Source organism: Erythrolamprus reginae, chromosome 3, assembly GCF_031021105.1.
Source record: "Erythrolamprus reginae isolate rEryReg1 chromosome 3, rEryReg1.hap1, whole genome shotgun sequence".
NCBI lineage: Eukaryota > Metazoa > Chordata > Lepidosauria > Squamata > Dipsadidae > Erythrolamprus > Erythrolamprus reginae.
The window spans coordinates 25117206-25143170 of NC_091952.1; the positions used below are offsets into that span (position 1 = coordinate 25117206).

Below are 25965 nucleotides of genomic sequence, written 5' to 3' on the forward strand. Positions count from 1 at the left end.
TTTGTCCAATACACAATAAAGGTTATAGAGGATATGTTCGTAGTAAAATATATTAAAGAAAGAATAGAAGATAAGGTATAAAATATATCAATGAAAGAATAGAAGAAAAGATATAGGAGATATAGGAAAGACAATAGGGCAGGGGATGGAAGGCATGCTAGTGCACTTATGTATGCCCCTTACTGACCTCTTAGGAATCTGGAGAGGTCAATCGTGGATAGTCTCAGGATAAAATGTTGGGTGTTGACACTACTGAGTCCGGTAATGAGTTCCATGCTTCGACAACTCGATGACTCCCCTGAAAGTTCTCTGTTACCCTCATCCACTGGTGATAGTATTGCCTTTACATCAAAATTTGCAAACAATTTAGTTTTGGCTTTCAGAGTAACCTGGACAGAGGTCTTCCTTTAAGGTGCTAAACAGAGAAAACAGAAGAAGCTCTTGCAATTAAACTCCCGCAACTTGACCACTTGCACAAATGGGAACTTCCCACTTGCAGCAGATTGGCTACACGTAGAAAGTATTTATTTCATGTATTGATATGTCACCCTGTTCCCAAGATTCCAAAGAGTTTATAGACATAAAATGCAATAAAATTTAATGCAATGTAGAGGAAAAGAGCACATGCTGTTATCAAGGCTGGGCTAGTAAGATAATATTCCAAACAAAAAGGTCAGCTAAATAACATCACCAAAGTCCAAAAGGTCACCTGGAACGGTTGTTTTAGTCATCTTGCAGAAAGCCAAGGAATTCAGGGACAAATAAATTTTGGACCCAACATTACAGTTTTCCTTTTCCTTTTATCTATCTATCTATCTATCTATCTATCTATCTATCTATCTATCTATCTATCTATCTATCTATCTATTATTTAGATTTGTATGCTGCCCCTCTCCGCAGACTCGGGGCGGCTCACAACAAAGTGAAAAAACAATCTACAACAAATCTAAATTACTGTTTAAAAATATTTAAAAGACCCCATTTTCTAAACACACATACATACAAACAAACATACCATTCATAAATTGTATCTGCCCGGGGGAGATGTTTCAGTTCCCCCATGCCTGACAACAGAGGTGGGTCTTATGGAGCTTACGAAAGGCAAGGAGAGTAGGGGCAGTTCTAATCTCAGGGGGGAGTTGATTCCAGAGGGCCAGGGCCGCCACAGAGAAGGCTCTTCCCCTGGGGCCCGCCAACCGACATTGTTTAGTTGACGGGACCCGGAGAAGGCCCACTCTGTGGGACCTAATCGGTCACTGGGATTCATGCAGCAGCAGGCGGTCTCGGAGATATTCTGGTCCAGTGCCATGAAGGGCTTTAAAGGTCATAACCAACACTTTGAATTGTGACCGGAAGTTGATCGGCAACCAATGCAGACTGCGGAGTGTTGGTGAAACATGGACATACCTAGGTAGGCCCATGACTGCTCTCGCAGCTGCATTCTGCACGATCTGAAGTTTCCGAACACTTTTCAAAGGTAGCCCCATGTAGAGAGCATTACAGTAGTCGAACCTCGAGGTGATGAGGGCATCATCTTTTCCTTTTCCTCTTCCTTTTCCTTTTCCTTCTCTTTCTCCTTCTCCCTCTCCCTCTCCCTCTCCTCCCCTCCCCTCTCCTCTTTTCATAACAATGACCTGATTTTTGTGTATGTGCCTATACATTAGTGTTTACTCCTGGTGATTGCCTGGACTAATTCCTACAGGGATTTTTTGGCAAGATTTTCCCATTGTCTTTTTCCTAGGGTAGAGGAAAAAAATGATTGACCTAAGGTCACCCAGCTGGCTTCATGCCTAATACAGAACTAGAACTCATAATCTTCCAGTTTCTTGCCTGATGCCTTAAACACTACATCAAACAAGCATGAGAATAGCAATATTTCCAGATGTTTGTAATAAGGCAATATAGCAGACAATACTTTCTGATACAGCTGTAACTCTGAAGGTCTCCTGGCTTCTTTCTGCTGGGACAACCAGGAAGGTGTTGGATGCGAACCAAGTCCAGCTACTGCCAAATCTGTGACTTTAGATGGTTGATTAATTAAAAGTATTTTTTTTGGGGTCATGCTTGGTTCTGAAAGAGAAAAAAAATCTTTGGTCTTGTACATCCTGCTGAACTCCATCAGCCCTTATTTCAGAGACAGGGCGATGAGAGAGACTTTCACCTCCTTATCTATGCAAAGGATTTTAATTTCAGAATAAGCATCCAGTTCATCTGTAATTTAATTGTATTCTGTGCATATAAAAGCACAGAATGGGGAATATCTACAAAGGCTCTTTATAGCCAATATGTTTTTTGAAATTATGAGGAGGGGGCCGGGGAAGCATGAAATATAATGAAATCATTAAAAGAGATGAATCTCAGTTTAGAACAGAAACCATAAAGAGACACAATAATTTTAGCCTGAATGTATTCATTACACTAAAATGAATTAAAATTATTTTGGATAAATTATAGCTCGAAATGTTGACAGTCTATTGCCGTGATGGAGAACCTATGGCACGTGGAGCTATATCTGAGGGCACACAAGGTGTTACCCTATGTCAGCTCCAGTGCACATGCGCGCACTAGTCAGCTGACGTTTGGTCTTGGGGAAGGCCATTTTCAGCCTCCCCTGGCTTCAAGAGGCTTCCCTGAAGCCTCCCGAGTGCGAAAAACAGCCCAAGGAGTAAACTGGAAGTCTGTTTTTCCAAACTTCTGGTTTCAGGGAAGGCTGAGGGTGAAAAATGGCCCAGAGGCGCATGTGCTGGGATGCGGGATGCATGTGCCTGGATGATGCATGCACAGTGTGGTACATGTGTGGGGGGTTGTGCACTAATGCACACACATACTCCCATTTTTGGCACGCAAGAAGAAAAAGGTTCGCCATCACTGGTTTTTTGTCTACTTTGTAGTACCTCGTGATACGAACCCCTTGTCTTACGAACTTTTCGAGATACGAATCCAAGGTTTGGGATTTTTGTGCCTCTTCTTACGAACTTTTTTCACCTTATGAACCCACCACCGTGAACGCCGAACCTGGAAGTTCAGCAAAAGTTTGGTTTTGGTGTTCAGGTTCGGCCGAGAAGTGCCGCCGCCTAGCTGTCACCTTTTGAAACAGCCGGGGGGTTTCTCGGTGTTCTCCTGAATGCCGAACCCAGAAGTTCGGCAAAAGTTTGGGTTCGGGGTTCAGGTTCGGGAGAAGCGCCGCCACCCATCTGTCACCTTTGCAGAAGAGCCACGGAGCTGTCGGCTGGTCAGGAGGCTCAAACGGAGGTGGGGAATCCCAATAGGGAATTCCATGGGCAGAGCTTTGATGTCATGGAGACGTCCTTCCTGGACGGCCGAAACGTGGACTCCTGACTTATGACAGCCGGGCGGCGGCACCTAGCAGAGCGCCATTTTTGAGATTTCTTTTTTCCTTGCATACATTTATCCGTTTTACATTGTTTCCTATGGGAAACATTGTTTCGTCTTACAAACTTTTCGCCTTACAAACCTCCTCCCGGAACCAGTTAAGTTTGTAAGACAAGGTATCACTGTACTGTACTTACTATCCAATACTGATTTTCAAGGGTAACCTGGAGCTGCAGAGGAGTGTCGAATATTGTTCTTCCTGTTCTCTTTTCAAACAGAAGAAAATACATTTTTAAAATGCCGCCCCTCTCTTCGGAGAGGGGCGGCATACAAATCTAAGTAATAAATAAATAAATAAATAAATAAATAAAAAAAAAAACAGCTTCTTAAACATTATGGTCCCCAGATGGGTGAACTTCAGCTCTCATAATTGCAGCCAAGAGAGGAGTTGAATTTCCCCTTATCTAACAAGACACCAGATTGAGAGAGATTGCTATGACCAAAATATGAGGTGAACACCACTCTTCAGAGCTGGACCTCCGAAAGGTTATTTAGGCAGGGCTTTTCTAAAGTTTTATCACTACAGGTACAAACAGAGATAGTTCAGAGTTCCAAAAATAGTAGATTTCTGGTCACCATCCAGTGTCTGTACAAACTCAGAAAAAAGATCTCCATTCAAGACATCACATCTATTATTTTTAATATCTCTGGCTGTGTCCTGATCATTTACCACTTCACATTGTGGATTCACTTGCTGGCTCTAACTGCAGTAAAGCCTTCTATCTTATGGCTTGACCGAGTCTTCGGAGAGGGATGGCATACAAGCCTAATTTGTTGTTGTTGTTGTTATTGTTGTTGTTATTGTTATTGTTATTGTTGTTGTTGTTATTGTTATTGTTATTATTGTTGTTGTTATTGTTATTGTTATTGTTATTGTTATTGTTATTGTTATTGTTATTGTTATTGTTATTGTTATTGTTATTGTTATTGTTATTGTTATTGTTATTGTTATTGTTATTGTTATTGTTATTGTTATTGTTATTGTTATTGTTATTGTTATTGTTATTGTTATTGTTATTGTTATTGTTATTGTCATCATCTTGGTTATGTTGAGCTCCACAGCTCCAAAACAGACCAAGAAAGCAAAGTTTCCACCATGATGAAACTTTTAAAAGCCACTACATTAAATCAGTGGTTGTTGCAAAGAATTAGAAGACTCTGCAGAGCCCAAATAAATTGTTAGTCTATACATTGCTACAACAGTAGAACGGAACTTGTAACCATTTTCCATACTCCTTTTTAATTAAAGTTAAAAAAATTGGCAAGCATTATTATACAGTATAGGTAAAACCAAATACTCAAAAGGCATGTAAAGCAGTTCCAAAGTAACTGATCTGTATTTGTGTAGTACATTTATTCTCCATTTCATAGAATTGTATTTAAGATTTGAAAGTGAAAAGCTCTAGGTTGCATCTCACAGCTTCATCAGATGTCTCATGTGGCTAGGATATTTGCATCTTTCCAGTGTTAAAATAAAAAATAAAATTGCACCCCCCCTGAAGAAGGATTCCTACAATTCTTAGTATGTCTTGCAAGACTGGAATTGTATGTCCGTATGGGGAATTTGAGAAGGCCAACTGGCAAAAATACATGAGGCTTCCTCTGTGCTTTGGCATACAGATAAACATGTGCTGGCTTTCTGATACTTAAAGGGTTTTATTTGTTTCTTTCAATCCACAGTCCTTTCGATTCCGAGAACTTAATTTTGTCCCCTGGGTCCACCACCAAATTTTCCGTGGGAAGTAGAAAAAACTCCATATACAGCTGGACTCCTCCAAACACTCCCAGCTTCCGAGAAAAATATTACCTTGTAAGTATACATGTAGTAGGATTTGTTTCTCTTCTGAAAGGCATACCTAAGGCATACCTATAGCAGTGTTGGTGAACCTATGGCACAGGTTCCACAGGTGGCATGCAGAGCCATATTTGCTGGCATGTGAGTCGTTGCCCTGACTCAGGGGTAGGCAAAGTTGGCTCTTCTATGACATGTGGACTTCAACTCCCACAATTCCTGAGATAGCATGATTGGCTCAGGAATTCTGGGAGTTGAAGTCCACAAGTCATAGAAGAGCCAACTTTGCCTATCCCTGCCTTAGCTCAGCTTCAACGTGGATGTGTGTGCCGGCCAGGTGATTTTTGGCTCACACAGAGGCTCTGTGAGGGTGTTTTTGGCTTCTAGAGAGCCTACAGGGGGGATGGGAGATGACATTTTTACCCTCCCCCAGCTCCAGGGAAGCCTTTGGAGCTTGGGGAGGGCGAAAGACGAACCTACTGTGCCCACCAGAAGTTGGGAAGTGTGGTTAGCTCTGGCCCAGCTCCTGCCCCAAGGAATGTGCAGGTGGATGTGGGGAAAACATCCACATGCCGCAGGCCTGTTTTGCTCCCGATGGAATCTGCCGATGAAGTCTCCTCTGACCAAGGAAGTATGAGTGACAGGAAAGAGGGGAGTTTGGCAGACAGCCCAGGAGGAGATCAATCATCTGTATCATCCCTGGATTCTGAACATGCATGCGTAGAGTGATGCATATGAGACAACAACTGAAGGATTATTACAAGAGAAAATGAGGCCACCTGTGGTTGGGTGGGGCTGCTGTAATTAGTGTGCTACAGATCAAAGTGCAGCCTGGTGTTTAAGCCTCATGGCAGTTTATCTGATTCATTGTTTCATCAAGATCGTGGTTTTTGTGCTGGTCAAGATTGTGTGTGGACTCTCTGGACTTTAGAATTGGACTCAATTTCCCAGTTATTGGGTGAGCAATTGGATTGCATTTAACCTGTGCCTTGTGTGTACCAGAAAATCCCTTTGACATTTAAAAAGGGAGCTGTTTCTGTTTTTCTGTTTATAAAAACTTTTGGGTTTTCCTTTTATCGTGTGGTGTGTGTCTTCCTGGACTGATTACCCTGTAATTACGGGCGGTTGAAACATGCTGGCAGAACAGGAAGTAGACCACTTCCGGCCTTCAGAGGGCCTCCAGGAGGCAGGAGAAGCTGATTTTATCCTTCCCAGACATTGAATGATGGGTGTGGTCACTCATGCAAGCGCGATAGCGTGTGCGCAGACTCTTTCAGCACCCGAGGGAAAAAAAGGTTCGCCATCAATGACCTATAACCTCTTCTGTGGTCTCTTGTGAAATGAAAGCTCTTCAAACTTAAAAGTACCCTGCCAGTTTCTGATAGTTCTTCATTGCTGGATCTGGAATGTTTATAATAAAGGAAATCTAAGTAACTGAGGAGAATATGAAATAGCTGATCTGCTAACAAGAAAGATCCACTTTTGGCAGGCTTTGGGATGGGTAGAGTTTCCCTCGGCTGATTTTCTGTTTCAAACATTCTTATAATTCTTGTTAAGAGAAATACCATTCTTTCTACATCGTTAATAAACAATTTCCCTTTAGAAAAAGAAGGTTTCTCATGATGATGATAGTAATTTTGACGGAGAGGAGGGAGTAAGCAATACCTTAATTATTTTGAGGCTTGCTTCACAACGAAGTAATCTTGGTTGATGGAGTGGAAAGGCTGGGATTAAGAGTGGGGATGTAAAGAAAGGAGACTGTATCTGTCATGGTGAATCTATGGCACATGTGCCCAAAGTGGCACTTGGAGCTGTTCTGTCAGGCACTCTGGTAGAATCTTCCCAAAAATTCACAGGTACAAGTTTCAGACACACGTTTGAAAATTCAAAACAATGTTCTTTATAATGAGAATTCACTTAAACTAAGCCCTCTTTTGGTATAGCAAAGAGCACTCGTCTCCAAACAAACTGGTAATTTGTACAAGTCCCTTATCAGTTCTGTGATACTTAGCTTGCAGCTGCGAGGCAATTCACCATCCTTCTTCTTTCACAAAGTGAAACACACTTTGCTCTGGTTTAGTTTCAAAGCGGGGAAAAATCAGCACACAAAAGGTCAAAGTCAGTAAAGCTGTCACGAAACGCAATGATCAGATAATCCTCCACAATGGCCAAACCCACAGGCTGCTATTTATAGCAGCCTCACTAATTACCACAGCCCCACCCAACCACAGGTGGCCTCATTTTCTTTGATAATAATCTCTCAGTTGTTGTTGCCTATGCATGGCTGTCCGCATGTCCGTGGTTGATTCCTTGCTAGTTTTCATGGCAGCATTATAAAGTAATTTATAAACATATAAACATTCTGGATATATTGTTGTTGCTTTGAATTAGCTTAGTCAACAGCCTCAATGTTATCTGAAGCTTTCTACCTAAGAACTAACCTTATCCAAACTTATTTAGCTTCTGAACAAAAGTTGCCATGTGCTGCCATCTTCTGAGACATGTTAATTTAAGAGCTGAGCCTAACGTGTGTGATGGTCAGTACAATGTTCCAAAGAGAATTGTCTTTGTGTCAACCCCTAACCCCCAACATTTCTCCCTTAGACTCTCCACGATTGACCTCTCCAGGTTCCTAAGAGGCCAGTAAGGGGCGTACATAAGTGCACTGATGTGCCTTTCGTCCCCTGTCCAATTGTCTTTCCTCTCTTTCACCTATCATATATATATTCTTTCTTTCATATATCCTCTCCTCTAAGTTCACTTTTACCCTTATATATATTACCACATGTCTATTTTCTTCCTATGTATTTGTGTATTGGACAAATGAATAAATAAAAATAAATTTTAAAAATTGCATTTTTCACCTGTTTCCCACAGTCCGTTTTGCAACAAGGAAAGAAACATGCAAATATTAGGGAAGAGACCCAGGATTCCTGCATCCTGAGCTACTTGGCTGACTGTGATTTCAACATGCGTCTGAGGAGTGTCAGTCACAGCCTTACGGAGACAACTGAAGGAAGCTCCTTTAGCTCTGAAGATCAGAAAGTGATAGAAAGCAGAAACACGACCCCGCCGTCAAATCAAAGGAAGTTGCCATTGGCTATTCTGCAGAACAATTGTGCAGAAGGGCAGGAGCAAGATATTTCAATATGCCACTCTCCTGGTCACAGGACTTTAGATATCCTGCAAGAGACACCCTATGCTGAAACCTCTTTAAGTATTCCATCATGTCTGCTGGAACAAGACAAAGATGTTGGTAAGTCCCTCACTCGGGACTGGCATTATCATTCAAAGCAACAAAGAAAGCTTCTCTCTGTTGAACAAAGAGACTGGAATGGTGATGATGGCGATGATGCCAAACGTACCGGAAAAGCCAAGTCAATTCAGAAGATCCTACAGGAAGTATTAAATTTGCTGAAGTCACAGGGTCCAAGTCTTATCCAACTGGAGAAATTGGAATACCAGGTCTTCTGTATCCAGGACAAATTAAAGGTATTGAAATCTTCCAAGTATTTGGATTTTGAGAGGGCTAGTAGATTGTAGTCTCTGAAGTCCACCAAAAGCATAGAACCCGCTAGATTAAGAAAACCCTAATGTAGGCGTAGATTGTTCTACTTATTTGTACAAAATAGGTAAAAAATTAAAATACAGTGTTCCCTCGATTTTCGCGGGTTCGAACTTTGTGAAACATCTATACCATGGTTTTTAAAAAATATTAATTAAAAAATACTTCACGGTTTCCCCCCCTATACCACGGTTTTTCCCGCCCGATGACGTCATATGTCATTACCAAACTTTCGTCTGCCTTTAAAAAACATTTTTTTAAATAAACTTTAATAAATAAACATGGTGAGTAATAATCTAAATGGTTGCTAAGGGAATGGGAAATTGCAGTTTAGGGGTTTAAAGTGTTAAGGGAAGGCTTGGGATACTGTTCATAGCCAAAAATAGTGTATTTACTTCCGCATCTCTACTTCGCGGAAATTCGACTTTCGTGGGCAGTCTCAGAACTCATCCCCCATGAAAATCGAGGGAACACTGTAGATTTAATTGATGACAAGTAAATGTAATTAATTCAACACTTTGAGAAGAGCTCTGGTGGCTGCATTTGAGGCTTTATTTTGAACTCACATCCTTAATGACTTCTTTATTGACTGCCTTTCTGTTATCAAATATTTATTTTTAATGGGTTTTTGAACTATTGCTTTTTAATCAAATTACATACCTGTGGTTCTCCTATGGAGAACTTTGCTGCCCAGGTTATCTATGAATAATCATAATTTTCATCCCTACCGCAGTTGCACTGAGAAAGGTTAAATTGCAATATCACTGAGAATCTGTATATCAGGGGTGTCAAACTCAAAGCCTGCGGGCAGGATCCAACCAATGGGGTGCTTAGATCATGGGGCTGACCTGGAAACAGTGAAGGACTGGCCTTTGTGGCCCTCCTGAACTCCATTTTTTTTCTGGCAGAGAAAAAAAATCAATCAAATTTCTAGGCCATCCTTCTCCAGGGGACTCAGGGTGGCTTTCAGCATAAAATCAATACAAAATTACTGCTAAAATATATGCATTATATTGCATATATAATGCAATACAGTGGTACCTCTACTTAAGTTAATTCATTCCGTGACCAGGTTCTTAAGTAGAAAAGTTTGTAAGAAGAAGCAATTTTTCCCATCGGAATCAATGTAAAAGCAAATAATGCATGTGATTGGGGAAACCACAGGGAGGGTGGACACCCTATTTCCTCCCAGGAGATTCCTAGAGAGGCCTCATGGAGGCTTCTCCCCGCCTTTTCTGGTTAAAGTTTCAGAGGCTCGGGTTTGTAAGAGGAAAATGGTTCCTGAGAAGAGGCAAAAAAATCTTGAACACCCAGTTCTTAACTAGAAAAGGTGTTCTTAGGTAGAGGTACTACTGTGTAATGCATTTACTATATATAAAAGGTATATGCATTATATTGCATACATCTGGTGGTTATAGCCACATTTTGAAAAGAAACAATTCTGTGCTTAGAAGAAGGACTTTCCTATATTTTGTTATGGATGCTTTTGAGAACACTATTATTCTCTGGATAAAACCTGTTTCTGTGTGCATAGAAATATAGCTTGCTTTGTTCCATCAACAGCCCAAAAAGTACCCCAAACACTCTTCCATGGAGAGTTTGATGGTAGAGACTGTATTGGAAAGTTTTGACTTCCTCAATGCTGACTGCAGTGCTGATGAACTCTCATCCTTTGGAAGTGTAAGGACCTGCAGCACCAGGTAGGTTATTAACTGCCATAATAACAACTTATCGTAACATTTTCTAGCCCTACACTGATTATAATGTCCCCCCTTTTCCGTATGGTCTGGAGGACAGAAGGAAAAGGGGGGACATGATCGAAACATTTAAATATGTTAAAGGGTTAAATAAGGTTCAGGAGGGAAGTGTTTTTAATAGGAAAGTGAACACAAGAACAAGGGGACACAATCTGAAGTTAGTTGGGGGAAAGATCAAAAGCATCATGAGAAAATATTATTTCACTGAAAGAGTAGTAGATCCTTGGAACAAACTTCCAGCAGACGTGGTTGGTAAATCCACAGTAACTGAATTTAAACATGCCTGGGATAAACATATATCCATTGTAAGATAAAATACAGAAAATAGTATAAGGGCAGACTAGATGGACCATGAGGTCTTTTTCTGCCATCAGACTTCTATGTTTCTATGTTTCTATAAATTGAGCCTTGAAAATAGAAAACTGAACTTGACCCTCTTAAGAGCGAGACCAATAGGCTTTAAGAATGTAAAACTATAAATAAGCTTGAACTGCTACAAATCTGGTATAAAGTACAGTGAACCCTCGAGTTTCGCGTCCTCAAGGATCGCGAAAGGGCTATTTCGCTAGTTTTCAACCCGGAAGTAAACTCCACCATCTACGCATGCGTGCCCTTCCACGCATGCGTAGATGGTGGAGTTTCCCCGCCGGGCAGAGGCTTCCCTGGGTCTTCCCCCTCTTTCTCTATGTTGCTTCTTCCTCTCTCACACTCTCTTCCTCCCTCTCTCATCTCTTTCTTTCCTTCTCTCTCTTTCTCTATCTCTCCCCCTCTTGCTCTCGAGCGGCCGCCTAGCAGCTGATCTGCTCGGCAGCGCAGCAGCAGCGAGGAGCCGAAGATCTTCGGCTCCTCGCTGGTGCTGCGCTGCCGAGCAGATCAGCTGCTAGGCGGACGAAGGAACCTTCCCTGGGTCTTCCCCGCCCGGATCTTCGGCTCCTCGCTGCAGCCGCGCGCCCCTCGCCTTCGCCTCACCTGGCGGGCGAAGGAGGGCGCAGCTCCGGCCGCTCGCCTCGGAGCCGGTCTGCCTCACTGCCTCCAGTCCCGGCAATTCCCCTCAGCACGCTGCCGGATCCAGCGGGGGAGGGGGGGAAGCGAAGGCGCGGCGATGGGCAAGGGCTGCCAGTGAGCCTTCTCCGTCCCTTTCCTGCTGCACCGGTCTGGGGCCAAGTGGGCGGGGGGCGGCCGGGACCTCGCCTGTCTCCGCCGCCCGCATCGCCCCTCCGGCGGGCCGGCCTCCCCCGCCCGCCTCTGCTGCAGCCGCCACCGCCTCCCCGACTGGCACAAAAGGGCCCCGCCCGCCCCGCCCCGAAGCTTACCTTGCGGCGGGATTCCCTCCCCCCGCAGCCAAAACTAAAAGCCTGTCTCCTGCCGCCCGGTTTAGCCAGGACACGAGCGGCGAAGTGACACCCCCCACCCCAGCACTTTGAATCCCGCCGCAAGGTAAACTTTGGGGCGGGGCGGGCGGGGCCCTTTTGTGCCAGTCGGGGAGGCGGCGGTGGCTGCAGCAGAGGCGGGCGGGGGAGGCCGGCCCGTCGGAGGGGCGATGCGGGCGGCGGAGACAGGCGAGGTCCCGGCCGCCCCCCGCCCGCTTGACCCCGGGGGGCTGAAGGGAGCCGGGCGGGGGCTACTCCCCCAGCCGGTTAACTTGAAGCGCTCGATTAACCGGCTGGGGGAAGGCAGGGCATTTGCCTCCTCTTTCCAGCTGAAGGAAAGGCAGACAACTGCCTTTCCCTCGGTCGCTTCCCGGAGACCGCTTTGGAACATCGCTTTGGGAGAGGGGGCAACTGCTCCCAGTTAAGAAGCAAGAATCCACCCCCTAGCCAAACGGCTTTTTTCGTGTTTAGCGCTCGAACGCCGTGCTAAACAGGAAAAAAGCCATTTGGCTAGGGGGTGGATTCTTGCTTCTTAACCGGGAGCAGTTGCCCCCTCTCCCAAAGCGATGTTCCAAAGCGGTCTCCGGGAATCGACCAAGGGAAAGGCAGTCGCCTGCCTTTCCTTCAGCTCTAAAGAAGCGGCAACTGCCCTGCCTCCCCCAGCCGGTTAACCGAGCGCTTCAAGTTAACCGGCTGGGGGGAGGCAGGGCAGTTGCCGCTTCTTTAGAGCTGAAGGAAAGGCACGGCGTTCGAGCGCTAAACACGAAAAAAGCCGTTTGGCTAGGGGGTGGAAGTGAAAGTGAAATGCCGCTCGTAGCAGCTGCTAGAGCCGCCGGCATTTCACTTTCCCTCCCAGGCAAAAAGATGCCGGGGAGAGGGGCACGCCTTCCGCCTGGGAAGTCCGGCCCCATCAGCCCAGAATGCCGGCATCTTTTTGCCTGGGAGGGAAAGTGAAATGCCGCTCGTAGCAGCTGCTAGAGCCGCCGGCATTTCACTTTCCCTCCCAGGCAAAAAGATGCCGGCATTCTGGGCTGATGGGGCCGGACTTCCCAGGCGGAAGGCGTGCCCCTCTCCCCGGCATCTTTTTGCCTGGGAGGGAAAGTGAAATGCCGGCGGCTCTAGCAGCTGCTACGAGCGGCATTTCACTTTCCCTCCCAGGCAAAAAGATGCGGGGAGAGGGGCACGCCTTCCGCCTGGGAAGTCCGACCCCATCAGCCCAGAATGCCGGCATCTTTTTGCCTGGGAGGGAAGGTGAAATGCCGCTCGTAGCGTGGGCGGGCGCGCGCGCGGGGACCCCAGCTTCGCTTCCCAGCTGGGAAGTGGCCCCAGCAATGGCGTGGGCGGGCGGCGCGCGCGCGGGGAAACCCCAGGCGCGAGCAACGGGCTGGCCGGGCGAAGGGCGGTGGAAGTAAAAACACCATCTGCGCATGTGCAGATGATGTTTTTACTTCCGCACCGCTACTTCGCGAAAAATCGATCATCGCTTGGGGTCCTGGAACGGAACCCTCGCGATGATCGAGGGTTCACTGTATTCTATTATCTAATACTATTACATGAGACTTTATATGTATTTAACTATGTAAATTTACTATTACTATTTGTTAACCTCTCAACACTATGTCAATTGCAATTCTGGCATCTAACACTTTTGACAAACTATTCGAAATATGGTAATGAGCAAAAATATCTTGATCTAATTTTCGTTTTCAACACAACTCCCCTGCTTATTCGCTGATACTGTTATTTGTTCTGTTTTTGTTTGTTTGTTTGTTTTTTGTTTCTGTTTTTTTTTCTCTTTTATGCGATATGCTCTGCAATGTACCATACGCTGTATATATGACGTATATGTCTATATTTTAATAATAAAGTTTTAAAAAAAGAAGAAAAAAAAAAGAAAATAGAAAACTGGAGATGGGTGGGAAGAGAAAAGATTTATAATATATGCTCAGTCTAACTATGGCATGTAATTTTTACCTAACTGGAGTAAGCACTCCATTGGGAAACATGCAATAGGGCAGTTTAAGTTGATTGGTCTCTGTTGGGGTGGAGGAAGGAAAACCTTTGGTCCAGGCTGAAAGAGTTTTCATTCAAGATTTCTTAAATTAAATACTTGTTCTGACAGGTCAAAATAGGCTGTGAGCTGAAGGTTTCTTGTTCCTGATGTAAGGGTTTTGTAAATAAGTGAATCTGGATGATTTAGTGACATATAAGACATAATCTCATGTCAAGGCTTTCAAATGGGATTAGCCAAATTCATGAAGGTTTTCAGTATCCATCAATCTCTGAACGTAGTTGAATGTTCGGGGGCCTTGTGCTACCAAATATCAGTTGCTGGGAGGGCAGTTGGCCTCATGCTGCACTTGCAAACTTATTAGAAGCATCTGGTTGGCTAGAGTAGCAATCAGAGCAATTGTCTCTGACAGATGTGCTATTCAGCACATTCTGGCCAGTTCTGGAGAAATGGTAGCAGAAATTTTGAGTAGTTAGGAGAACCGGTAAATACCACCTCTGACTGGCCCTGCCCACATCTATTGTCTGCCTCCCGAGTCCCAGCTGCTGGGGAGGAAATGGGGATTTTGTAGCATCCTTCCCCTGGAGTTATTTATTTATTTATTTATTTATTTATTTAGTTAGTTAGTTAGTTAGTTAGTTAGTTAGTTAGTTAGTTAGTTAGTTAGTTAGTTAGTTAGTTAGTCCAATACACAATGAGGGTTTTAGTGGGTATATATCAATATACACATAGTAAAATACATGATGAAGGTTATAGAGGAGATACTCATAGTAAAATATATCTAAGAAATAATAGAAAAGAAGATATAGGAATAGAATATATCAATGAAAGAATAGAAGAAGAGATATAGGAATAGAAGAATGGTATAGGAGATATAGGAGAGCAATAGGACAGGGGACGGAAGGCACTCTAGTGCACTTGTACTCACCCCTTACTGACCTCTTAGGAATCTGGATAGGGAGGGAATGGAGATTTTGCAGTATCCTTCCCCTACCATGCCCACCAAGCCATGCCACGCCCACCAAGCCAAGCCATGCCGACCAAGCTAAGCTATGCCCACCAAGCCAAGCCACGCCCACCAAGCCATGCCACGCCCACCAAGCCAAGCCATGCCCACCAAGTCAAGCCATGCCCACCAAGCCAAGCCATGCCCACCAAGCTAAGCCACGGCCACCAAGCCATGCCCAGACAACTGGTAGCACCCCACTGCGTTCACCCCCGTCCGGGAAGCAGCTCACCCCTGTTTAATGCATACAAACATTCATTGTTAGCTTGTTTATTGCCAACCCAACTGTACATAGTACTGACAACTCAAACTCCCATAATTACTCAGCCAGCAAAGGTTTACTGGCTGAGGAATTCTGGGAGTTGAAGTCCACAAGTCTTAACATTGCCAAGGTTGGAGACCCCTGCTCTAATGTAAACAAGAATGGGATGGGGGTTTAGTTCTCTCCTCTCCTGATTTGCATTTATGATTTATTATCTGCTTCTACTCTCTTGTGCTTGGCACCAGCATCTACAATGATGCCACCCTTTCTTCTCTGTGCTCTGATGCCCACATGGAAAAGGAGTTAACCACAGGAAATGAGGACCTGGATAGACTTCTGGAAATCCACTTGCAACTCTGTCAGGTCCTTCTGCAGGTGAGGAATACTGTTTTAACCCAGTTGGCTAGAACCTTATGTTGTTTTTAGTCCCACAGACTAAAATAGTAACTTTATAAACTGTGTTGGGGAGGGGTCTAGGACTCTTCATCTCGTACCCTTGGCCATCCCTCCTTCTCTGCGGGCATTGCTCCCTCGTGTGATTCTTCACTGATTGTTTCCCAGGGCTGACACACCCTTGCTGATTCACTCTGGGCAGTGGGCTGGGGTGGGCAGCAGGCAGGACGGGGTGAAGCACAGTTCCACCAGTGGAAATTTATTTATTTATTCATTGGATTCATTGGAATCCCAGCGACCACTTAGGTACCACAGAATGGGCCTTCTCCGAGTCACGTCAACTAAACAATGTAGTTTGGCGGGACCCAGGCGAAGAGCCTTCTCTGTGGAGGCCCCGGCCCTCTGGATCCAACTCCCCCCAGAGATTGGAATTGCCCCCACCCTCCTCGCCTTTCGTAAGCTTCTTAAAACCCACCTTTGCCATCAGGCATGGGGGAACTGAGATACTCTTTCCCCCTAGGCCTTTACAATTTATGCATGGTATGTTTGTATGTATGTTTGGTTTTATAATAAGGGTTTTGTTTTTGTTTTTAGTTGTTTTAATATTGGATTGTTACATGCTGTTTTTTATCACTGTTGTTAGCCGCCCCGAGTCTAAGGAAAGGGGCGGCATACAAATCCAATCCAATAAATAATGCTGCCCCTCTCCGAGGACTCGGGACAGCTCACCACCTAAATGAAGCTGTGTGCCCAGTTCCAGCTGACCATCCCTCCCTCCCATCCTCCTCCTCCTCCTCGCAAAGTGGCAGGGAGACCAGCACCATCAGGAGTTGCAGGGGGGCCTTTTCCTCCTGCTTCTTTTCTCAACAGCTGATCAGCACCCGTTCGCCTAGCTACCCAGCCTGGGGCAAGGAGACCGCGGAAATGTGAAGCAAATTGTCACCCCATGAGTGACACTGGTGAGGCTGTAAGTCAAGGATTTAACAGTTCACTTGAACGATGATGATCATTCAAGCCACTCCCACCTGGTCACATGGTCAGCAAGCCACTCCTATCCAGTCACATGACCATCAAGCCACATGCACAAAATAAGCCAAACCCACAGTGTGGCAGTAAAAATTTTGGCTGCCCATTACTGGCTGTGGGTCACATCCCCACTGTCTCACGTTATTCATCATGGCCCATGTGCAGAAGACTGGATCCTCCTCGGTTTTTTGCCACCAGAACAGTTAGGCACCAACCCGGGTGGCGCAGCAAGTAGAGTGCTGTACTGCAGGCCACTGAAGCTGACTGTAGATCTGTAGGTCAGCGGGTCAAATCTCATCACCGGCTCAAGGTTGACTCAGCCTTCCATCCTTCCGAGGTGGGTAAAATGAGGACCTGGATTGTGGGGGCAATATGCTGGCTCTGTTAAAAAGTGCTATTGTTAACATGTTGTAAGCCGCCCTGAGTCTAAGGAAAACGGCGGCATCAAAAAATAGAATAAATAAATAAAAATAAATAAATAATGCAAGCAGCATTTTTAGTAGAAGGAACAGGAGGGGGTAGCCTCCCTCCCTCTCCCACTTCTTCCCCTGGCCTCCTCTCCCCCACCTGTTTGGAGCATGGATAATCTGGGAGCGCCACAAAGAGATAGTCAGAGAGGGTGCTTCGGGATCTGACCTAAATACCCCCCTTCTGTCTAGTGGAACACCCGCAATCACTCCTTCTATCCTTAGGCATTAGCTACAGTTCTTTTTAAGATTTTTAACTCCACGGTCTCCATTTGCTACGTAGCTGTTCTTTAATTTCCAGTCTCTTTCTTTTCCCCTTTTTAACTGTTAAAATACTTGTCTAATGTTTTCTCATGGCAAAACCACTCCCCAGATTCTGTTTTCTTCACACTTTGCTTAAAAATCCTCTTCCCAATTGACTCCAAGCTTTCTATTTTAATCCTACTGTTTGTGCCCGCTGCAGCTAGGATGACATTGATTGATTGATTGATTGATTGATTGATTGTTAGAGTTGAAAGGGATCATGAAGGCCATCGAGTTCAACCCCCTGCCCAAGCAGGAACCCTATAGTACACCAGTCAAGTGGCAGTTCAATCTTCTCTTAAAACATAACATAACATAACAATTTAACACAATCTTCCATTTGCTGCAGGCCAAGAGGACCGAGCTGAGTCCCTGGGGGGTTTGCTGCCCGCCCCCCAGCTTACCCACATGTGCCCCTCTTTTCCCCCACCCCTACATGGTGGTTCTGGCCTGGCAGCGCAGATATTGGGGCTTCCCCCATGGAGAGCAGGGAACTCCGTAGCGCTGTGTCATTGGCCATGCCTCTCCCACCTCCTCATCAAATTCCTGATGAGGAATCATCAGGACTCCTCATCAGGGATCGAAATACAGAAATCTATGCTTTAGGGCAGTGATGGTGAAAGCTTTTTTTCCTCAGGTGCCGAGAGAACTTGCACACGGGCTATTACACATGCGCGAGTGCCCACACCCATAATTCAATGCCTAGAGAGGGCAAAAAGAGCTTCCCCCACCCCTTTGAGACCCTCTGGAGGCCAGAAGTGGCCTGTTTCCCAACTTCTGGTGGGCCCAGTAGGCTCATCTTTCACCCTCCCGAGTCTCCAAAGGCTTCCCTGGAGCTGCAGGAGGGGAAAAATACACTCCCCCATCCCTCCCGAGGCTCTCTGGAAGCCAAAAATGCCCTCTTTGCCTCTGTGGAAGCCAAAAATCAGCTGGTTGGCACACACTTGCACGTTAGAGCTGAACTAGGGCAATGGGCCGTTTGCCAACAGATATAGCTCCTCGTGCCGCCTGTGGCACACATGCCATAGGTTCGCCATCACTGCTTTAGGGCATCATCATTATTATTATTTATTAGATTTGTATGCCGCCCCTCTCCGTAGACTCGGGGCGGCTCACAACAATAACAAAGACAATGTAAGAACAAATCTAATAATTTAAAAAACACTAAAAAACCCATTATTAAAAGCAAGCATACACACAAACATACCATGTATAAACTGTATAGGCCCGGGGGAGATCTCTCAGTTTCCCCATGCCTGACGGCAGAGATGGGTCTTAAGAACTTTACGAAGGGCCGTTCTGATCTCCGGGGGGAGCTGGTTCCAGAGGGTCGGGGCCGCCACAGAGAAGGCTCTTCTCCTGGGTCCCACCAAACGACATTGTTTCGTCGACAGGACCCAGAGAAGGCCAACCCTGTGGAACCTAACCGGTCGCTGGGATTCGTGCGGCAGAAGGCGGTCCTGGATATATTCTGGTCTAATGCCATCTATTTATCTATACTCAAAAAGGGGGAGGAGAAGAGGTGGGGAGAGGGGAAGAAAGAGAGAGGGAGAGAGGGAGGCTACCCCCACCCATTCCTTCTCCTAAAAATGCTATTTGCATTGGAAGCTAACAAATTGTTTTGTGCCTAACTGTCCTGGATGGCGAAGAACCCAGGTGAAACCATCCTTCTGCGAATGGCCTGTGCCGAAGCCTGTGGGACAGAGGAGACTTGACCCATTGCCCAGAGGGAATTGGTGGGGGCTTGTCAGCCCTGGAGAACAGTCAGTGGAGAATCACCAGAGGGAGGAATGCCCCGTGGAGAAGAGGGAGGAATGCCCCGTGGAGAAGAAGGGGCGGCTATGAAACAAACTGTCCATTCTGGTTGGGGAGATTTGCAAGCTGTTGAACCATTCGGAACTCATTGCCAAATGTAAACATGTATGAATGTGACAAAAATATTCTGTGGTATTAGATCAAAGAGTTGGCCAGTGTCATATTTATTTCCCATGCAATAACCAAACAGTTGCCTCTGAGAAAGGCCCAAGCAGGATGTGAAGTCATAACATTCCTGCACATTTAATGTATACATGTGTTGCTTCCAATATATGTACATACACCACATGTTCACTAACTGCACATTTCATGGCTCATTTTGTTGATAAAGTTGCTCGAATCCACTCTGACCTAAAGGGAGAATTTCTTCAGATGACAGAAGTGACCTTTTGAAATGGTGGCAGGGGAGACTGCCTTGTTTTTAAGCCTCATGCAGTGATGGGCTCCTACGGGTACAGTCAGGTATACCGAACTGTTAGGAAAATTTGGAATTGTTTTCTTTTTTTCCCTTCTGGGCTCTGGGTATGTTTTTCCTATTGCATTAAATGAAGTTGAATGTGTATAATTTTAGAAGAGCTGTGTGTGTATACATACACATACAGTTTATATAGTAGATAATGTATATTTTTGTGTGCCTGCGTGTAATGTGCATGTACACATATGGCATATATACATTGGATTAAATAGTATATTTTAGATGTTCGGTAATGTTGTGGTTGGCTCTGGCCCAGCTCCTGCCCCAAGGAATGTGGAGGTGGATGCAAGGGAAACATCAACATGTCATAGGCCTGTTTTATTGCCGACAGAGACAGGTAGTGCAGTTTCCTCGGACGAAGAAGAAGGTGGGGGTGACTTGGAAGAGTGGGGCTTGGCACACAGCCCAGGAAGCCAATCTCCATGATCTTCGGTCGATTCGGATGAGGAAGTGTTAGACCCACGCATGCGCAGAATTATGCATGGAAGAGACCAATTGAAGAAATATTACAGGAGATAAGAGAGGCCACCTATGTTTGGGTGGGGCTCCAGTAATTAGAGCTGCTGATATAAATAGCAGCGTGTTGGCTTGGCCGTTGTGGAAGATTATCTGATCGTTGTTTCTTCAGGACTGTGCCTTGCTGTTTCCAGACTTTCTTTGTTGATTTTTCACAACTTTGAAACCAAAGCAGAGTAAAATGTGTGTGTTTCACTTCATGGAAGAAGGAGGGCTGTGACGTTCCTTCACAGCTGCTAGCTAAGTACTTAAGGACTGATTAAGGGGATTGTACAGACTACCAGGTTGTTTTGGGGCGAATGCTCTTTGCAATACAAAAAGGGTGCTTTGTTTCTTTTGAATTTTTGTGATAAAGAACATTGGTTTTGAACTTTCAAGTGTGTGTGTGTCTGAAATTTGTACCCTTGAATATTCGGGAGACTCATACCATAGAGCCTGGCAGAACAAGTAATAGTAAATAGATAGGTAAATTGTATCTCTTTAAGGTGAGGAGGCCAGGCACCCTAACCCAAACCCTTGACATGAGTGACGTCAAGTTGGCCACCTTTAAGCCAGTCATATGACCTTTAAGCCACCCCTCCAGTCACATGATTGTCAAGCCACTCCCACCTGGTCACAAGGCTGGCAAGCCACACCCACAAAATAAGCCACGCCAAGAGTGTGGTAGTAAAATTTTTTGCAGCCCTTCATTGGCCTCATGGTCTCAAGGAAGAGCTCTGATTTTAGTTCTTCTGCTTGGCCAGGTTATTGAAAAGGCCAAAGAGGAGACTGGGAGCTGGATTCAGGCAAATAATCAACAATTGTTTTGTTTTGTTGTTAGAGGAAAGGACATTTTAGGAGCTTTGAAAGACACTTCAAGGAGCCAGCTCTGGACAGATATGTTTCGTCTCCTTCTTTATTTTGGGGGGCAAAGTTGTTGAGAAAATGGTGGCCTGTAGTGACAGAGGGCTCTGGGGGATACAGATTATCTGGACCTTATCAGGGATTAAGCCTGAACATATCCACTGTGTAGCACTATGGGGCAATATACGAGAGTCGCACAGAAAGTAATGCACCACATTTTTTTCTCAGCCTATAGTAATGGTACAAATGCAAAACTTTAGAGTGTGTGTGTAAATTTTGCATATCTTCAGACAGATAGCGTAATAATAATTTAATTATAATTAATAATAATAATTTATTAGATTTGTATGCCGCCATTCTCCGAGAACTTGGGGTGGCTCACAAAAATACTAACAAAGTACAAATTCAATATCTTAAAGCACAATGAAAAAACCCCCCTTATTAATAAAATAATCACACAACCCAATCAAACCATACATAAAACAGTAATTAGGGGAAGTGTCAATTTCCCCATGCCTGGCGGCAAAGGTGAGTTTTCAACAACTTACAAAAAGCAAGGAGGGTGGGGGCGGTTCTGTTGTCCAGGGGGAGTTGGTTCCAGAGGGCCAGGGCCACCAAAGAGACGGCTCCTCCCCTGGGCCCCGCCAGACGACATTGCTTAGTCGATGGGACCCAGAGAAGGCCCACTCTGTGGGACCTAATTGGCCACTGGGATTCATGCAGCAAAAGACGGTCCTGGAGGTATTCTGGTCTGATGCCATGTAGGGCTTTATAGGTCATAACCAACACTTTGAATTGTGACCGGAAACTGATTGGCAGCCAGTGCAAGCCGCAGAGTGTTGATGAAGCATGGGTGTACCTAGGGAGGCCCATGATTGCTCTCGTGGCCGCATTCTGCACGATCTGAAGTTTCCGAACACTCTTCAAAGGTAGCCCCATGTAGAGAGCGTTGCAGTAGTCGAATCTCGAGGTGATAAGGGCATGAGTGACTGTGAGGAGAGACTCCCGGTAGCTGCAGCAGTGTTTCGAAATGGCATCTGTAAGTGATGTACGTTACAAGCAACGTGTCATCATTGAATTTCTCACTGCGGAGAAAGAAACTGTTGGGAACATTCACAAACTTTGTATACAGAAAATCTGCAGTCAACAGAAGTACGGTTAGTCGCTGGGCACAGAGGGCGAGGCCATTAGAAGAACAGAACAGAAGAACAGAGGGTGATGCCATTAGAACAAGGAGTGGTACCCACAAGGCATACACACCCAGAGATTGCATGGAAAAATAGGGAGTGTAGAAGAAACATCATTCTTTCTTGTGTGTAAGTTTCATTGTGTTCAATAAATAATTGTTGAAGAAAAAAATGTGGTGCATTACTTTCTGGGCGACCCTCGGATATGTGTAAGTGCTGTTGCTATATATTTCAGGGGTATAATTGTTGACAACCAATTCTGTATTTAAGGTCGTGCTAGAGAGCTACTGCTTTGCTTGTGCTGTAGCAGCAAGTACAACTCTTGCCCAACCAGTGGGTGTCCAGAACGCTGAGTCTGCATGCTAGTTATCCTCAGGATCACCACAATCCCCGGAGGAGAGAGACCAATTTCTGGAAGAACCATAATGCTTTGACGCCTGGAGGTCCTATTCATGCTGATTCACAAACAGATCCTCTGGCTTAAAAGCCTGTTGCCGTCAGCATATTTTCAATTATAGGAGTCAAAGCCTCCGAAGCAAATGTAACAGTCAAAGAGCAGGAATAAATGTTGAGTTCTTTCAATAGAAACCGTGGGGTCTCCCAAAGATTTATAAAGAGTTGAATCCTCCAAAGATTTGTATAGGGAGAAACGCCTCTCCTCGCCTTCATAAAGCATTTGGAGTTCACTATAAACACTATTTTGCTGTAGAAACGGATGATCAAAAGTGATTGAAATGATGGTTGTGCAAACAAACAAAGGAATTCTGAAAGTATTTGTCTAAACCAGTGTTTCCCAACCTTGGCCACTTGAAGATATTTATTTAATTTATTTAATTTATTTAATTTATTTAATTTATTTAATTTATTTAATTTATTTAATTTATTTAATTTATTTAATTTATTTAATTTATTTAATTTATTTAATTTTATTTATTTATTTAATTAATTAATTAATTTGTTTGTTTGTTTGTTTGTTTGTTTGTTTGTTTAATTTATTTATTAGATTTGTATGCCGTCCCTCTCCGTAGACTCGAGGCGGCTCACAGCAATAATAAAGACAATGTAAAAACAAATCTAATAATTTAAAAAACACTAAAAACCCCATTATTAAAAGCAAACTTACACACAAACATACCATGTATAAACTGTATAGGTCCGGGGGAGATGTCTCAGTTCCCCCATGCCTGACGGCAGAGGTGGGTCTTAAGAAGTTTACGAAAGGCTAGGAGGGTGGGGGCAGTTCTAATCTCCGGGGGAGCTGGTTCCAGAGGGTCGGGGCCGCCACAGAGAAGGCTCCTCCCCTGGATCCCGCCAAACGACATTGTTTAGTCGACGGGACCCAGAGAAGGCCAACTCTGTGGGACCTAACCGGTCGCTGGGATTCATGCGGCAGAAGGCGGTCCCGGAGATATTCTGGTCCGATGCCATGAAGGGCTTTATAGGTCATAACCAACACTTTGAATTGTGACTGGAAACCGATCGGCAACCAATGCAGACTGCGGAGTGTTGGTGTAACATGGGCATATTTGGCAAAGCCCATGATTGCTCTCGCAGCTGCATTCTGCACGATCTGAAGTTTCCAAACACTTTTCAAAGGTAGCCCCATGTAGAGAGCATTACTGTAGTCGAGCCTTGAGGTGATGAGGGCATGAGTGACTGTGAGCAGTGAGTCCCGGTCCAGATTTGGACTTCAACTCACAGAATTCCCCAGCTAGCAGATATCTTCAAGTGGCCAAGGTTGGGAAACACTGGTCTAAACTAACGCTATGCCAGAATCCACCTTGTAAGCCCTCAAAGGTTATCATAAGAATCTTCTGCTTTTACATGTTATGAGAATTCCTTCTGAATGTCTCTTTGGAATTGCAGAATTTTGCAGAGAGTAGAACATTCACTCGCTTTCCATGTTCCTCTTGTAACTCTGTTTTTACAAGAATGCTCATTTCTCTTAAGAACATTTCAAGTGAAAATATATTCTGTCGTGAGGGGCGGAATGGGGGAAATCTCAATCGAAATTGGTAGGAAAAATGTATAATGTTACTTGAAAGTGCCTGTATTACCCTGCACTGATTAAATGGCTGCTAAATTGGCATATGTTTTCCACTAAAAGCAAGTGTAAAGTGATACCAATTGGAATGTAAAATCAGAGTTCCATCTCTGTTTCATGTATCTAAATTGGTAGAGGATAAGCAGGAAAAGGATTTTGTGGGCATGTTGGATAACACTGGGGAACAGCAATTTCGTTGTCTTAAATCTGTGACTTGTTTTCAACTAACTTTTGGCTTCTGGATCCAAAAATAACCAGAGTTTATGTCTATCACATCAACTTGTTGAGCTGCAGGATACCCTCAAAAGTCATACAAATTGTGCATATAAAGGAAAGTAAAAACAAAAACAAATACAGTAATACCTCATCTTACGAACCTAATTGGTTCCCGGAGGAGGTTCATAAGGCGAAAAGTTCGTAAGACGAAACATTGTTTCCCATAGGAAACAATGTAAAATGAATTAATGCGTGCAAGAAAAAAAACGCAAAAAACCGCCGCCGCCGGGCTGTCACCTTTTGAAACAGCCGGCCGCTTCTCAGCGTTCTCCCAATGCCGAACCCGGAAGTTCGGCAAAAGTTCGGGTTCGGGTGGCCGCCGAGAAGCCCCGCCGCCCAGCTGTCACCTTTTGAAACAGCCGGGGGGCTTCTCAGCATTCTCCCGAACGCCAAACCTGGAAGTTCGGCAAAAGTTCGGGGTCGGCGTTCGGGTTCAGGAGGACGCTGAGAAGCCCCGCAGCCCGGCTGTTAGCTTTTCAAAAGAGCCACGGAGCTGTCGGGCTGGTCGGGAGACTGGAAAGGAGGTGGGGAATCCCAATAGGGAATTCCATGGGCGGAGCTTTGACATCACAAAGACGTCCTTCCTGGCCAGCCGAAACGAATATATATATGGTTTTTTTCCTGTTGGATCACCCTGGAATATTGAAGGAACATCACAGCTCCTTTTTGCCTCTAGGCCCAACCCAGGGCCATTTCAAGGCAGTTAATTTATTCATAGCCAACAAACTATGTTCTGTATGTATCACATGTTTTGCCGTTTTTCCTTAATTTTAAAAATTCAGCAAAAACATTATATATACACATATTTTTGCTGAATACAGTGATCCCTCGAGTTTCGCGATCTCGATCTTCGCGAAATGCTATATCGCTATTTTTCAGAAAATATTAATTAAAAAATACTCCACTCTTCTCTCTCTCTCTTTCTTCCTCTCTCTCACTCTCTTCCTTCCTTTCTCATCTCTTTCTTTCTTTCCTTCTCTCTCTTTCTCTATCTCTCCCCCTCTTGCTCTCCCTCTTTTTCTCACTTTCCCTCTCTCGTGCACCGAGCGGCGGGCAGGCGGGCAGGCAGGCGGCGGACAAGCGGCGGGCGGACAAGCGGCGGGCGGACAAGCGGCGGGCGGACAAGCGGTGGACAAGCAGCGGGCGGACAAGCGCCGGGCAGGCAGGCGGCGGACAAGCGGCGGGCGGACAAGTGGTGGGCGGACAAGCGGCGGGCGGACAAGCAGTGGGCGCGGCAGCAGCGAGGAGCCGAAGATCGGGGATTCCCCTTTGCGTGGGCGGTGGGGAAACCCCAATCTTCGGCTCCTCGCTGCTGCGGCGCTGCCTAGCAGATCAGCTGCTGGGCGGCGGAAGGAACCTTCCCTGGGTCTTCCCAGGTGCGGAAGTAAAAACACCATCTGCGCATGCGCGGCCATGGAAAAAAGGGCGCGCATGCGCAGATGGTGTTTTTACTTCCGCACCACT

The 25965-nt window shown here is 45.1% G+C and overlaps 1 protein-coding gene across 3 annotated transcripts in view; it reads left to right on the forward strand.

The window, feature by feature from the left end:
• The window catches only part of RIPOR3 (RIPOR family member 3), a 183517-nt gene that overhangs the window by 137064 nt on the left and 20488 nt on the right, over positions 1-25965 (forward strand). For all 3 annotated transcript variants that reach the window (XM_070744624.1, XM_070744626.1, XM_070744625.1), the window contains 4 exons: positions 5074-5203; positions 8063-8677; positions 10314-10450; positions 15402-15531. In XM_070744624.1, the coding sequence (XP_070600725.1) occupies positions 5074-5203; positions 8063-8677; positions 10314-10450; positions 15402-15531 (1012 nt within the window). The remainder of the gene's footprint in view (positions 1-5073; positions 5204-8062; positions 8678-10313; positions 10451-15401; positions 15532-25965) is intronic.